General features: G+C 40.2%; 1 protein-coding gene across 1 annotated transcript; it reads right to left on the bottom strand.

Moving 5' to 3' along the window:
- Nucleotides 1-7,054: 7,054 nt before the first annotated feature.
- On the bottom strand, nucleotides 7,055-14,207 carry LOC112905329. The gene is made up of 4 exons (XM_025977495.1): nucleotides 11,594-14,207; nucleotides 11,201-11,512; nucleotides 10,757-10,906; nucleotides 7,055-7,209 (listed from the first exon to the last, which is right to left on the bottom strand). The coding sequence occupies exons 1-4, from the start codon at nucleotides 13,734-13,736 to the stop codon at nucleotides 7,055-7,057; spliced, it is 2,760 nt and encodes a 919-aa protein (XP_025833280.1). The 5' UTR covers nucleotides 13,737-14,207.
- Nucleotides 14,208-14,942: the final 735 nt, after the last annotated feature.

The following is a 14,942-nucleotide window of genomic DNA, read 5'->3' on the forward strand; positions in this document are numbered from 1 at the left end:
TTTATGTATGTTGTCCCTTCATCCGAATTCCAGGTTTCTCGAAGACGTTGTAGCCCGATACGCCGCCTAATTCTTCAGGCGAAAAGTGTCGTACGTCATGCGAGGCAGCCACGTATACATATCAATAACCCATCTCAAAACACCAAAAACCTACTCCCACTCCTAAATATTCATCATTTCCATCGGTGACTCATCACCCGCGTTCCTTAGCCACTAGGGCTCCTTGATTCTAGACCACATACTCTGTACAGATAGAGTCGCGTCCCACTTTTCGGACTATTGTGAAATAGGGACACTAATCACTACCGACCATTTACCGCTCTCCGCTACAAACGCGCAAAATAGCACAAATATCGTAAAACGAAATCCACGATTATAAGAACATAAACTTTGATAGCTTTCGCGAACATATTACGAATGCAAACTTACTCCCACCGAACATCAACAATCAAATAGACTTCAAAAACGCGATAAACACTTATAACATGCGTACAAAATGCCATAGACCAAACAGCCCCAGTTAAAAAAATTAGCATAGGCAGAAAGCCTCTCCCGCGTGAGATAGTCGAACGTATAAAAAGAAAACGCGATCTATACCGTCTCTACTCAAGAACAAGGAACCCACTGATAAGAACCAAATGGAACATGTTAAACGCGCTAGTACGCTTAATAATAAATACACACCATGAAAATCAATGATACAATACCTGTTCCAAACTAAATTACCATAACGGATCCGAATTCTGGAGCAAATTTAAAGCCCTTACCGGCCAGAGACAATCAACTGTAAGCCACCTAGTAGTCAATGATATTATACATAACACCGCAGAAGAAAAAGCAAATGCATTCGCCGTCACTATCTAAAATTTGCATGTCACATTTACCGAACAACACCACGACGCGACACACATAGCGCGAGTTAATGATTACTTGATTACATAGAATGAACTTTGCAAGTTGCTTAACACACGCGAGACAATATCTTAGCCGAAATAACACATGACGACAAACACATCGCGAAACTAAAAAACAATGCACTTGGGGGAAGACGGCATCACCAACAACATCATCAAAAACTTACTTAAAAATCGAATAAATCAGAACTGAGCTTACAGAATGTAGATTNGACCCCTGAAATATTTGGTGAAGAAAATATGCCCCGCGGGTTATGATAAGTTGGACAGCGCTGATCTAGATATATTGGTCTTAATGTATCTGTTAGCGGAATCCATATCTTTCTGTATTGGATTCTTTTTTTAAAGCATTTTTTACTTTATTTACTGCACTTGTGAAAGCCAACGCCGTATGTTTGTGGAGTGGTTTATGTTCCAATGGTATCTCATAGGTGTGATTATCTGGTGTTGTAATTGAGGTAACACATAAATGATTTGTTTTGTCTGTAGCTTCTAGCATAACAAATGTAAACTGAAGTTTCTCCATTATATTGCTTGACTAGTTCTTATTTCTTGACTAGAAACGTCATTTTAAGTGTTTTTATTAATTTAGACAGCTTTTATAAAATAAAAAATGCCATTGGTCAGCAAAGAAACATACACGTTATTCAAAATTAATCCCGTACCAATGAAATCAAAAATAAACAACTAATACAATATTTTAATTCCTGATATGCTATATTTTCTGTGAATGAGTTTGTGAGGTAACCCTGAGTGGGGAGATTGGGATATACAAGGTTCATCGATTTTTGTATGCCACCTTGGCGGTGGTTTTTTACCTGTGCAACACGCATCGTGTTGGTATTCTTTTCGAGACTTAGACAGCTTTTAAATAAAACAATCTTGTGTTGCTCTGAAATTAGAGATTTTATTGATTAATTACATTAGAAATATTAAATTATTTAACAAAAATTAATTTACCTGAAATTAGAGAAACGACATTTAATGTTTATTTTTTAGCTGTCAATTCCCTTACACAATCTTTAGTCATAAAAGTTTTCTTTAATGCACATTACACGTCTTATTAACACATTATGACTAATGTCCGGTCGAGCCACACCCAAGCTATTGTAGCGACAACGAGCGTAATTGTGTGCGATCGGGCATACGTGTGTGTGAGCGGCTTATCGATTCGCCGACTAGCCGCGGGCGCTTTTCTTCATGTGCGCCGTATCTGTAAACGTGTGTGTCGTACCTGCGTTCCGGGAAAGCAATTAAACCGTTCAAAGAAGGCGAGACTTTTCTGGAAGGCTGGAGAATGTTCCCGAAAGGAGGCAAGGGAGTATAAAAAAAATTGACTGTTGCAGAAGTAAGAATAGAAATAAATTGACCGTTCCAGAAGTGAGGAGTAGAAATAAATTGACCGTTGTAGAAGCGAAAGAGTAGAAATAAATTGACTGTTGCAGAGGTGAATCAAGAGATAAATTGAAAGTGATAGAAGTGAAATAGATAGAACAGTGAATAGTAACAGTAGTGAAAAATAATAGAATAATTACCGAAGTTTAGTAATAATTTAACAGTGTTACAGTGTTCAATAGTAATTAGTATAAATAAATAGTTTTCTTCTTAAAATTTAATTTGTTAAACCCACGAACATTACACTATTACCTCCTTATCGTACAAGATGGTCCTTATCTTCACTGAACGTCAAGAGCGCTGCAAATTATTAATGCTGCGGGATCATTTAAATGAAGAACTGTATTTTTTACGAGGTTATCCTAGGCGCGTCGTGGCTTAGTCAGCACCAGGTGCACATTGACTTCGTACGAAAATGCGTACATCTCGGGACGACGAAACGCACCATAGTCTTTTGGGAGCAGCAAGGTATGCCCAAGCGCTCTCTACCCCCGATGGAAGAGATCGACCATGATTTTTCGAGCACCAGCGCGCCGACTTTCTACCGCTTGCTCCAGAACTTCCGGGGAGTTTTCGAAGAAGTCCCTCAGTCATCCTCCAGTCGAAGCGTACGCCATACGATTCACCTAAAGGAAAAGCGCCCCTTCCGCATCGCCCCGTTTCGATGCAGTGAGGAAAGGAAGAAGGACTTCATACACCAGGTCGAGGAGATGTTGGCCCAGGACATTATAGAGCCGAGCGGTTCCGACTACTGCTCCCCGATTGTGACGGTTAAAAAGAATGATGACAGCCATCGTTTCTGCGTCGACTACCGACGCCTCAACAGCATCACAATTGACGAACCAGCTCCCTTGCCCATAATCCACGGGACGCTGAGGGATCTCGGTACGGTCACCTTTTCTTCCTCAGACCTCCGCTCCGGGTACTGGCAGGTCCCCCTACAAGAATCCTCCCGAAAATACGCCGCCCTCGCCACACCTGACGGGTTGGTGTACCAATTTAAAGTAATGTCGTTCGGGTTAAAGAATGCACCGACAACCTTCCAGCGATATAATAATATATTCCACCGGTGCCGAGAAGCATCTCGAACACCTTCGACAAGTATTTGAGAGATTACAGCTTCACGACCTACGGTGTGCTCCGGAAAAGTGCCGCTTCGGGAAAGCCGAGTTGGTATACTTCGGCCATACCGTCACGTCAGCTGGAAATAGGCCCCTTCCCTTCCACATAGAACAAATACAAAGCGCACCGCCACCCGCCAACCGCAAACAAGTGCGAAAGTTCCTGGGACGCCAGTCAGGCCGGTACGGCTGCGGTCCTGTACCAAGTAGAACTCAACGGAAGGAAACAAGTCGTCTCATACTTCAGTGCTCGGTTCTCACCAACAGAGAGCCGGTATCATATAAAAGTCGTCTCATACTCCAGTGCTCGGTTCTCTACAACAGAGAGCCGGTATCATATATATGAACTGGAGTGTCTAGCCGTCGTGTGGGCTATGAAGATGTACCGTCCATATCTAGAGGATCGGCTGTTTACGCTCAGGACAGATAACAAGTGCTTGCTAATGCGTTGGCCTCTCCTTCTGCAAGAATTTAATTTCAATGTTGAACATTGCCCCGGCCGCGAGAGCCATTTGCCGGATTTTCCTGGCAGGCCTGACGAAGTCCGCGAAGTCCAACAAGCCGACCCCGAACACCAAACCCTCCTCCAACGATGGCAAGAGAGCACCGAGAATGGGGCAGATAACGAAGCAGACGAGCAGTTCATCTGAAACTACAGCCTCGCTATCGATGAGGGCATATTTAATCGTCATACGTCAAAAGTCCTTTTGGCCGTAAAAATTCTTCGTGCTATGGACATTACGGCATCACCGCCCGTAGGTCAATAAATACCCAAGACTCAATTCTACTCTACCCCAGCTCCATTGACAATTTTCGTCGTCTATCCTTTTTCCTGGACGAATCCAAATCCAATTTTCGACAAACCAGCTACAACAAGACCGTGATCATGTAGTCATCCGTGGTGTCTGCGAAGGCATCCCAACAGAGGACATCGAGTCCGAACTTAGCCACAAAGGCTTTATTATCAAAGACATCCATCGTATGTCAAAAGGTAATAAAATCTGGCCCCTTGTTTCCGTCCGTCTTCAAATTCAAAGACAATTTTCGATCTTGGTAAACTCTGTGGTCTCAACATCAAAATTGAGCCGAAAAAAGCTACCAGCGAAGTTCCTCAATGTCGCCGCATTATAAAATTCTTCCATACAGTAAACTAGTGCCACGCAGCCTGGGTCTGCTTCTTCTGTGGTCATAACCACATAACTGTCCACTTGTGCCAACTGCAAAAGGAACCACCGCGCCACCTACTGCGGCTGCCACAAAGTTACCAAAAAGACCTCCCCTTCACCCCCCAATAAAATCATCACTCCTGTTGGTTCTCAACGTACAAGAACAACCCCCCATTCTCCGGTCACCACCTTGCCAGTACCCCTCGAATGTCCTGGGTCAAGGCAGTAAGAACAAGCTGTAGTTGCAATCCCAAGTTTGGAACGAAAATTTCAAGTTATTGTCCAAGCCATGGTCGCCAACATTGTCTCCGCCTTACAACATATCACCCATGTCTAACACCGCCTAGCCAGACAATCTTCGCATTGTTACCTGGAATGCGCAAAGCATTAGAGGTAAATTGACTGAACTCGAGCACTCGAGGATAAGTCAATCGGCGTTGCTTGCATCACCGAAACACACCTGCCCAAAAATTCAAGCTTTTCGTCCTGAACTTCTCATCCTACAGAAGGGACCGTGAAAGCGGCAGTACCGGCAGTGTCGCCATTCTGGTTAGGTATTCTCTAAAGCACAGGCCTATCTCTTTGGCCACTAACTCATTAGAAACAGTCGGCATCGAAGTTTCGCTAACTTCCGGCCCTCCTACTCCCCCCAGGCGCTCCGACCATCTTTGCAGGCTATTTCAACGATAAACACGTCTCTTGGGGCTGTCGACAGACGAATAGTAAAGGCGTCTTCCTTCGTGCCAAAATTCTTGACTTCAACCTCACAGTTGAAGCACCCACTGATCCCACGTTCCTCCCCGCCCCCCACAATCAATTCCCTGACATTCTTGGCATTTTCGTCAGGAAAAATGTTACACTTACCTCAGATTTTATCTTCATTGACGGACCATCGGACCATCCCCCAGCCCTAATTGAAGTCGGCCGCCCAATCAACAACCCCAAACACAACCACGTCAATAGATTGGCTACACTTCCGTTATACCCTCGATACAATCAAGCACACTCCAATTCGCACAATAGCGAACTTGAAGAAGCTGTGAATGTCCTGTCAAACGAGATTTCCAGCGCAATCGAGCTGTCCAATACCTCCTGCCAAACGTCCACCAAAGACAGAACCCTCCCAGCATACATTCCTGACCTACTTAAGAGGAAAAACAAGGCCCGACGTCTGTGGAATAAACACCGCACCCCCGCCCACCGTGCAGAAGTAGACGTCCTTCAACGAGAACTAAAAACTCGTCTCACCGAATTCCGCAGCGCATCCTTCGGCGATTATATCGCTCAGGCAGAAACACACCCCCGAAGCACTTGGAAAGTGATCCGTTCTCTTCGTAACAGAGCCCCTCCTCATCTTCCGCCACTAAAACAGAACGGCTCCACTTATTCTTCAGACGAAGAAAAAGTTGCAATCTTCGCAGCCTATGCCTCCAGTGCTCCCCACTACCTAGTCTAGTGGATGTTGCCAACTTTAATGAGCGTATCAAGCTGTTCCCATAAATTTCGAATTCAGACAGACTACACCCAGTAAGATCTTCCTTACTATTTGTTCTCATCACCGCACTGTGCAATATCACTAACGCTACCACCACTTCTCCTTGGTCTGGAAAGAAGCCACTGTCATCTGCCTCCCCAAAAAAGGGAACCCCTCAGCCCTCCCTCAAGCTACAGGCCCATCAGCCTACTCAGTTCGTTGAGCAAAGTAGTGGAATCCATTCTTCTCGATCGGCTCTTAGACTACGCGGAGCAAAACAACCTTCTCCCCGATTTTCAACATGGTTTCCGCAGGTAACACGGCATCGGACACCAACTTTTTCGAATTACCGAGCACATCTCCGATAACAAGCGGCGTCACACTTCCATGCTACTTCTTGACGTCCAACAAGCTTTCGGCCGAGTCTGGCACCAAGGCGTTATTTCCAAACTCATCGCCCTGAACATCCCACATTTTCTAATTGGAGTTATCAGGTCATTCCTCACAGACAGAATCCTTCGGGACCGCGTTGGTTCTGCTCTCTTTGCCAGTAAACCCGTCACAGTCGGTGTCCCACAAGTCTCCAAACTATCCCCTATTCTGTTTAACCTGTTTTGCGCGAACATGCCCTCCCTCACTTCAATTCTTACTGCGCTGTACGCTGACGATATAGCCATTATAAACACTTCAAATACCATTCTGCAATGCACAGCAAGAATCAATAAGTTTCTGCCCCGGCTCCTAAACTAGTCCCGGAAATGGAAACATTCTATTAACGAGACTAAATCGGAGGCAATCTAGCAGCTCCGTCACATACCTACGCGTCGTCTTCGACAGATGCCTAAACTGGCAACACCATGTTACAGCGAACCGTAACAAGACTCTGGATGCATTCATCGCACTTAAACCTTTCTTCCGCAATAACACCATCTCCCAACAGACCAAAATTCGTGCGTTTAACGCAATTATTAGGAGCATTTTCTCCTATGCAATTCCCGTCTGGGGCTGCGCCTTTCCCCACCGCCTGAAACCTTTGCAAGGCACATACATGCGAATTCTTCGCTCCGCTTTAGACCACCCCTGGTTCGTCAGAAACATACAAATTCTGATCGAAACCGGTTTACCTTCTCTCCCTGATGCTACAATCACATTCGCGGCAAATCTCCGTGACTCAGTGTCAGGCCACGCAAACCCCACCATCTCGGCACTCTCCAACTTCGCACCGAAACCAAACGAACGTTTCCGAAGGCCCTATCAGCTTCTACAATGAGCCACTCTCTTTCGCTCACTTCTAGATCCTAGCTTCGCTTTTTAGCGCGAGTGTCAATCCAGCACTTCAGAGGTGAACCACCTACTTTGGTTTCCTCCTCAATACTCCCTCCTACCCACACTCTTAACCCATTTCCCATCTCAACCCTATCCCCAATCCGCTGCCTTCCAATTTATTCCCAGGGATGAGCAACCCACAGGGTTTTTCTCCCTGCTCGCGGAGGGGTTTTAGTCGGAGAATCTGAAAGTACTCGATTCCATGGAAGCTAAACGTTTCACCTATTCCCTCCCCGAAGAAAAAACACTCAAAAACACATAAAAAATGTACAGACGACTCTGTACGTTACACGTCCATTTAAAAAAGAACTTCGGTGTAACTATTTCTATATTTTGTTTATTAGATATTAACCGTTAAAAGATTGGAATGAAGTACTTAGAAACTGCTAAACTATTTATTATATTTACAAAGGATTTAAAATGAACAAAGTTAACGTCTACAATGATACTGATAGAATGCTGTTTGTACAACTTAAAACTAACTTAAATACATAAACAGACCTCCTGAAGGGAGAGAGGGTGAACAGGCTGTACCAAGCTAGTAATAATTAAGCAGTACAGATATTTTGACCCAAGGGGTCCGACAAAGGTACCTGAAGGGCAATAAACTGAACAAAATAGGACTTCACAATTGCCTGAAACATGTTGTTAACTTGGATGAAATATTTTTGTGAATTCCCACATAACTATAGAATTAAAATATATGTATATACAGTCAGGACTGAACATGCCGCCCACCTTGAACGACTATGTTTAATAAGAAAAAAAAGCAAATCTAAATACGAAAAAAAAAATGGTAAAAATAATTAAATGAATAACATAAAGTGTTAATATTCTAAATTCTTATTCACACTTATTTGAGAACCGGCAGCACGCACACTTTTTTCACTGTTCTCGTAAAGGATCCAGTCGCGGTTTTTACGGTCACTACTCGAATGACATTATCTTTACCGGGATGCACTGCCTCTACACGCCCCAATTTCCAATGCCGTGGTGGTTGATGATCTTCCTTTAAAAGGACCAAGGTTCCTACCTTTATTGTATTTTTGGAATCAGGACAAGTGTTCCATTTGCTGCGGACGTGTAGTTCGTTTAGGTACTCCTTGTACCATCGTGCCCAGAAATGTTGCTTAAGTTTTTGTATGTGCTTCCAAGTAGAAAGCTGATTCGTTGGCGTGTTCGTGAAATCATTTTCAGGCAAGTTAGAATTTGATTCACCAAGGAGAAAATGATTTGGAGTAAGAGGTTGAAAATCGTTAGGATCTGAGGATAAGGGGGTCAAAGGGCGAGAATTTAATATTGCTTCTATTTCCACTACATAGGTATATAATTGCTCATATGTAAATAAAGTTTCACCTACTACGCGGACAAAATGGTGTTTAAAAGATCTAACTGCAGCCTCCCATAACCCACCAAAGTGAGGAGAGCCAGGAGGAGAAAAATGCCAATTAATGCCCTTTGCACCAAGCTCACTTATTATTTTATTATTGTGGTCTTTTGACTGAAAAAGTTCGTAAAGCTCTTTCAGCTGATTTCTTACCCCTACAAAATTAGTTGCATTGTCTGTATAAATATTTGTGCAACAACCCCTTCTTGCTACAAAGCGTTTTATTGCAGAAAGACATGATTCTGATGATAGATTACCAACCAGTTCTAAATGTACAGCTTTAGTTAAAAAACATACAAAAACTGCTACGTACACCTTTAGTCTCTTAAGGTTTCTAAATTCTTTTTCTTTAATGAAAAATGGTCCACAATAGTCAAGGCCTACGTTTTGAAAGGGTTTAGTGGCATTGAATCTACTTTGAGGTAAATCGGCCATGATATAATTATTGTCTAAGGAAGGCTTTGTTCTAAAACAAATTAAACATTTACGAATTATGTGTCGCGTAGTATTTTTCCCATCAATCGGCCAATAAGTTTGCCTTACTGAATTCAATGTAGCTAATGTTCCCGCATGCATTTGTTTAATGTGCTCTCCATAAATAATCAAACGCGTAATGTGATGTGATCGTGGTAATAAAATTGGATGTTTTCTATGAAATGCTATATTAGCGTACCTTAACCGACCCCCAACTCGCAAAATTCCCTTACTGTCTAAAAATGGATTAAGGTTATTTATATTGCTTTTACTGTTAATGCGTCCCTTTTTTAGGTCCTGTATTTCCTTTGCGAAAGTTTCGCTCTGTAATAAAATAATTAGTCTATCGTGTGATTCTTTTAATTCCTGAGTTGAAGGTACACCTAACAATTTTATTGATTTGCGACAATTTGATATAAAACGTAATATATATGTGAAAACTCTCTGTAATTTGGAAAAGGATGAAAACCGAAGAAGTAGATTGGACCAGCTAGTGTTAATTATTAGCGCAGTAGTTCGTCGTTCTGGAATGTCTGTTTTTGAGAAAGTTATGTTCCGTGGCCAGAGGTGCTCCTCTTGTAAAAGCCACTCAGGACCTTGAGCCCAAATTTTATTGTTTAAAAATTCAGATGGTAACTGACCGCGTGAAATGTAATCCGCAGGGTTATCTTCGGAAGGAACGTGTGACCAATCTTTAGGGTTGGAGTGAGTTTGAATTTCTGCGACTCGATTACTAACGAAAGTTTTTAATTTGTGTGGTTCGGTATTTATCCAATGCAAAGTCACTGTGGAATCCGACCAAAATTTGACAGAATTTAATTTAAGTTTTAAAGCAATTTTGGTGTTTTTAAATAAATTTGTTAATAGTACTGCTGCACATAGCTCGAGACGTGGCAGTGTAGTTGATTTTAATGGTGCAACTCTTGATTTTGCACATATCAACCGTGATGTAACATTAGCTGAAGCGTCTACTGATCTTAAATATATGCACGCTCCATAAGCTTTCACGCTGGCATCGCAAAAGCCATGAAGTTGAATATTAATATAATTATTAGTCAAATAACGAGGAATTTTAAAATTGTTTAAAAGATAAAGCTGTTGTCGGTATTGCAACCATGATTTATGTATTGCTTGCGGAACAGATTCGTCCCATTCAAGTTTGCATAGCCATAATTCCTGCATAATCAACTTAGCTAAAATAATTACTGGCCCTAATAATCCTAACGGGTCAAAGACTTGTGAGATTTGTGACAAAATTGTACGTTTATTAATATTATTACCAGAAGACTGACTACTAGGAACGTTATACTTAATATTATCATCATTATGATCCCAATATACACCTAATGTTTTCTTGCTTGCAGCTGAATCTAGACAAAAATTATTTTCGTTAGAGATATATTGGAGACCTTCTAATAACGATGGTTCGTTTGAAGACCATTTACGTAGATTAAATCCACCTAACTGACATAATTGTATTAAGTCATTTCGTAGGTTACAAGCATCTTCTAAAGTAGAAGTACCCGTTAAAAGATCATCTACATAGCAATCGTTTGCTAAAACTAAAGAAGCTGAAGGAAATTTTGTGCTTTCATCGACTGCTAGTTGTTTGAGACACCGAACCGCTAAGAAGGGGGCAGATGCGGTACCATATGNAGCTGAATCTAGACAAAAATTATTTTCGTTAGAGATATATTGGAGACCTTCTAATAACGATGGTTCGTTTGAAGACCATTTACGTAGATTAAACCCACCTAACTGACATAATTGTATTAAGTCATTTCGTAGTTTATAAGCATCTTCTAAAGTAGAAGTACCCGTTAAAAGATCATCTACATAGCAATCGTTTGCTAAAACTAAAGAAGCTGAAGGAAATTTTGTGCTTTCATCGACTGCTAGTTGTTTGAGACACCGAACCGCTAAGAAGGGGGCAGATGCGGTACCATATGTTACAGTATTTAATTTAAATGTTTGAACTGGTTCGTCAGGACTATTGCGCCATAAAATTTTTTGATAATTTGTATCATTTTCGTGAACATTGATTTGTCGGAACATTTTTTCAATATCTGCTGTTAATACGTACTTATGTGTACGAAATCTGACAATTAATGAAAAAACATCATCTTGGATTGTTGGACCAACCATGAGCGTATCGTTGAGGGAAAGTCCCGTGTCCGATTTTAATGAGCCGTCAAAAACCACTCTGACTTTAGTTGTAGTACTAGTTTCCTTGACTACAGCATGATGTGGTAAATGTTTGTACAACTTAAAACTAACTTAAATACATAAACAGACCTCCTGACTAGTTTCCTTGACTACAGCATGATGTGGTAAATAGTAACCTGAATTTTTGTTAGCTGAATGGGTTATATTAGACATGTGACCTAAACTTATATATTCATTCATGAATTCGCAATATTCATGACGTAAGTTAGAATTATGTGTTAATCTTTTCTCTAAGGAATAAAAACGTTTTAGAGCAGAGTTGTAAGTATTGCCTAATTTATTTTGATTTGCGTTGAACGGCAGCCGAACTACATAACGTCCTGAGTCATCACGGCTTAAAGAATTTTGAAAATGTGTCTCGCATGCTATTTCTTCTTTAGATAAATGTTTTGTGGCAGTACAATCCTCTAATTTCCAAAATTTTTCGAGTTGTGTCTCGAGAGTTAAGGCGGAGTGGCAATGTATAGAATTAGAGTGATTTGTATTGACCTTACCTGATACTAACCAGCCTAATCTAGTTTTCTGTAAAACGGTAGTATCATTAGCTAACCTTATTTGACCTACACATAATAATTTAAAAAATATATATTCACCCAACAGCATATCAATATCTGCTGGTTTGTGAAATTCTGGATCGGCTAGACGTAAATTTTTTGGTAAATCCAAACTATTGCGGTTAACGACACGTGAAGGTAGTTTAGCAGTTATTGTAGGTAAAACAAAAAATGTTTGTTGCTCTGCAAAAGTGTTATTCTTATTTTTTATTGTTGTTTTAACGCTATACCGAATAATTTGTTGAGATTGACCTAGTCCAGAAGCGGGTAAATAAATTTGCTGTTTTTGTAGATTTAATGTATTTGCTAACCTTTCGGTCATAAAGTTGGACTGCGAACCACCATCCAACAAAACCCTACACTCGTGTTCTTTATTTTGCTTGTCCAATACGATAATACGTGCTGTAGACAGTAAGATTTCGTTGCATTGAATGGTAGTGAATGCTGACGTAGCAGGCTCGTTACTAATATTAGGCTGTATAGAGCTGATGTCGTTTTGTCTTGTATTTTTATCGAAATGAAGTAATGTATTGTGTCTACCGTGACATTTTTTACAAGAACTTGACTTACATAAGGATGTTTTGTGACTTGATTTTAGACAATTTATACACAGTTGTGAATTTTTAGCAGCTTCCAACCGTTGTTGAGGAGTTAATTTTAGAAAATTGTCACAATTGTGTATAAAGTGACCTTGTGAACAAATTGAACATTTTAAATTTGATTGGAAAGTATAGGAATGAGTATCACGTTTATTTTGTTGAAACGAGGCTCTTTTTTGATGCAATTGATTAAACTTGGATGCATTATTTATATTTTTAAATAAAGGTACTGGTTGGGAATCTCTAGATATTTTATTTAAAAAGGAGACAAAGTCGGAAAAGGTTGGCATAACATTATCTTCAAGTGATCGTTCCCACATTATTCGGGATTGTTTGTCTAATTTCGCAGAAATTATGTAAATTAACATCTCATGCCAATCTACCGGTTGATTTAATGCCTTCAATGCATTGATATGCATTTCTGCTCTTTCTGCTAGAGATCTTAACGCTATCGCTGAATCTTTTGTAACCTCAGGTAGCTCAAAAAGGGCTTGTAAATGACTATGAATAATTTTGCGGGGGTTATTGAACCTTTTTTGCAAAAGGTTCCAAGCAACAAGATAGTTCTCTTCAGAAGCATTTAATGACTCAATTACTGCTGAAGCATCACCTATTAAGTATGATTTAAGTAAATGAAATTTGTGAATAGCCGAAATAGCATTACTATCGTGGACCAGCGATTTAAAGGTATCATGAAAACCATGCCATTCTAGAAAGTCCCCGTTAAATTGTTTAATGTTAATTTTTGGTAAAATAGTTTGCGATACATTATGACTGGTGGTTTGAAACGTTTCACTACTAGATGATCCATTATTTAAACTTAACTTTTCTATTTGATTTGATATTAAGTCTGCACATACGTAATAAACATTTTCTATTTCCTCCCTATCTTTATCGTACTCTACGTTATCATCTAAACATTCTATTTGGGATTGTAAATCACACCAATTATTGTAGTATTCCTCTAATTTAAGTTTACGAAATTCTAATACAGACAATGTGAAATTTTCTTGTGAATTTAAAAAGGTTTGAAGGCGTGTAATTTGACCTTTCGCAACACCACGTTGTTTAGTTAGAGATTTTAACGATTCCGTAGTCATATTAGAAATGTAAATAAAATCTTCGAAATTAGAAAAAATAGAAGCAATATACGTAATAAGATAATGTAGAAAGGAATAAGGGAAAGTGAATCAAAATTCTTACTTGTGAAATTCCTGAAGGTTGTCGGGACAAATGGTGGTTAAAAACTTGATTCGCCTGAAGTTGCCCACTCGAAGACTGTTCAATTGTTGACTGAAGGGATGAAATTGATGATGGTAGTTGCTGATTGTGTCCACTGTTCCGATGATGATCCAGAAAGAGATACCAAGCGGCTGCGTTGTGGATTCACTGAAGGTAGACGTTGAGTTTCCTTTGTAATGTGCACTTTTTTCCGTCGGCTGCTGTTGTCCAAAACGGCGTTTTTGCGATTATTTTGTTACTTGAAGTATAATAACGGATATCCGGCTCGAAGGACCAATAAAAAATGTACAGACGACTCTGTACGTTACACGTCCATTTAAAAAAGAACTTCGGTGTAACTATTTCTATAATTTGTTTTTTGGATATTAACCGTTATAAGATTGGAATGAAAAATTTAGAAACTGCTAAACTATTTATTATATTTACAAAGGATTAAAATGAACAAAGTTAACGTCTACAAAGATACTGAAAGAATGCTCTTTGTACAACTTAAAACTAACTTAAATACATAAACAGACCTCCTGAAGGGAGAGAGGGTGAACAGGCTGTACCAAGCTAGTAATAATTAAGCAGTACAGATATTTTGACCCAAGGGGTCCGACAAAAGTACCTGAAGGGCAATAAACTGAACAAAATAGTACTTCACAATTGCCTGAAACATGTTGTTAACTTGGGTGAAATATTTTTGTGAATTCCCACATAACTATAGAATTAACATATATGTATATACAGTCAGGACTGAACAGTAGTGTTAAGAGGAATTCTACAAGAAATTGACGTGCAAGATGTTGAAGAAAACCTGCGGTATAAGGGAATCTTGTTCAACACAGCGACGAGAATGCGCAAGGACAAAGAAATTGTATACCCCATAATTCTTATAGATACAGAGAAGAGCGACGAGGGCAAAAAGGAATTCGAAGTCAAAAAAGTAATGGGGCTAAATATCAAAGTGGAACCCAAAAAGAAGTCTAAGTGCAAATCCCAGTGCTTCAGGTGCCAGCTTTTTGGACATGTCAAGTTCCTATGCACCGAGGCGTGGCGATGTGCTTTCTGTGCCGGCGAAC

Source organism: Agrilus planipennis, unplaced genomic scaffold, assembly GCF_000699045.2.
Source record: "Agrilus planipennis isolate EAB-ADULT unplaced genomic scaffold, Apla_2.0 scaffold276, whole genome shotgun sequence".
In the NCBI taxonomy this organism is placed as follows: Eukaryota; Metazoa; Arthropoda; class Insecta; order Coleoptera; family Buprestidae; genus Agrilus; species Agrilus planipennis.

Bases quoted from the DNA above. Each gene is read 5' to 3' on its own strand.
- LOC112905329 (XM_025977495.1), bottom strand. From the start codon at position 13,736: ATGACTACGGAATCGTTAAAATCTCTAACTAAACAACGTGGTGTTGCG. The intron at 11,513-11,593 runs ATTTACCACATC...AGTTGTACAAAC, and splicing joins TAACAAAAATTCAGGTTACT to ATTTACCACATCATGCTGTA. The intron at 7,210-10,756 runs GTAACCTACGAA...ATGTGATTGTAG, and splicing joins TTCTACTTTAGAAGATGCTT to CATCAGGGAGAGAAGGTAAA.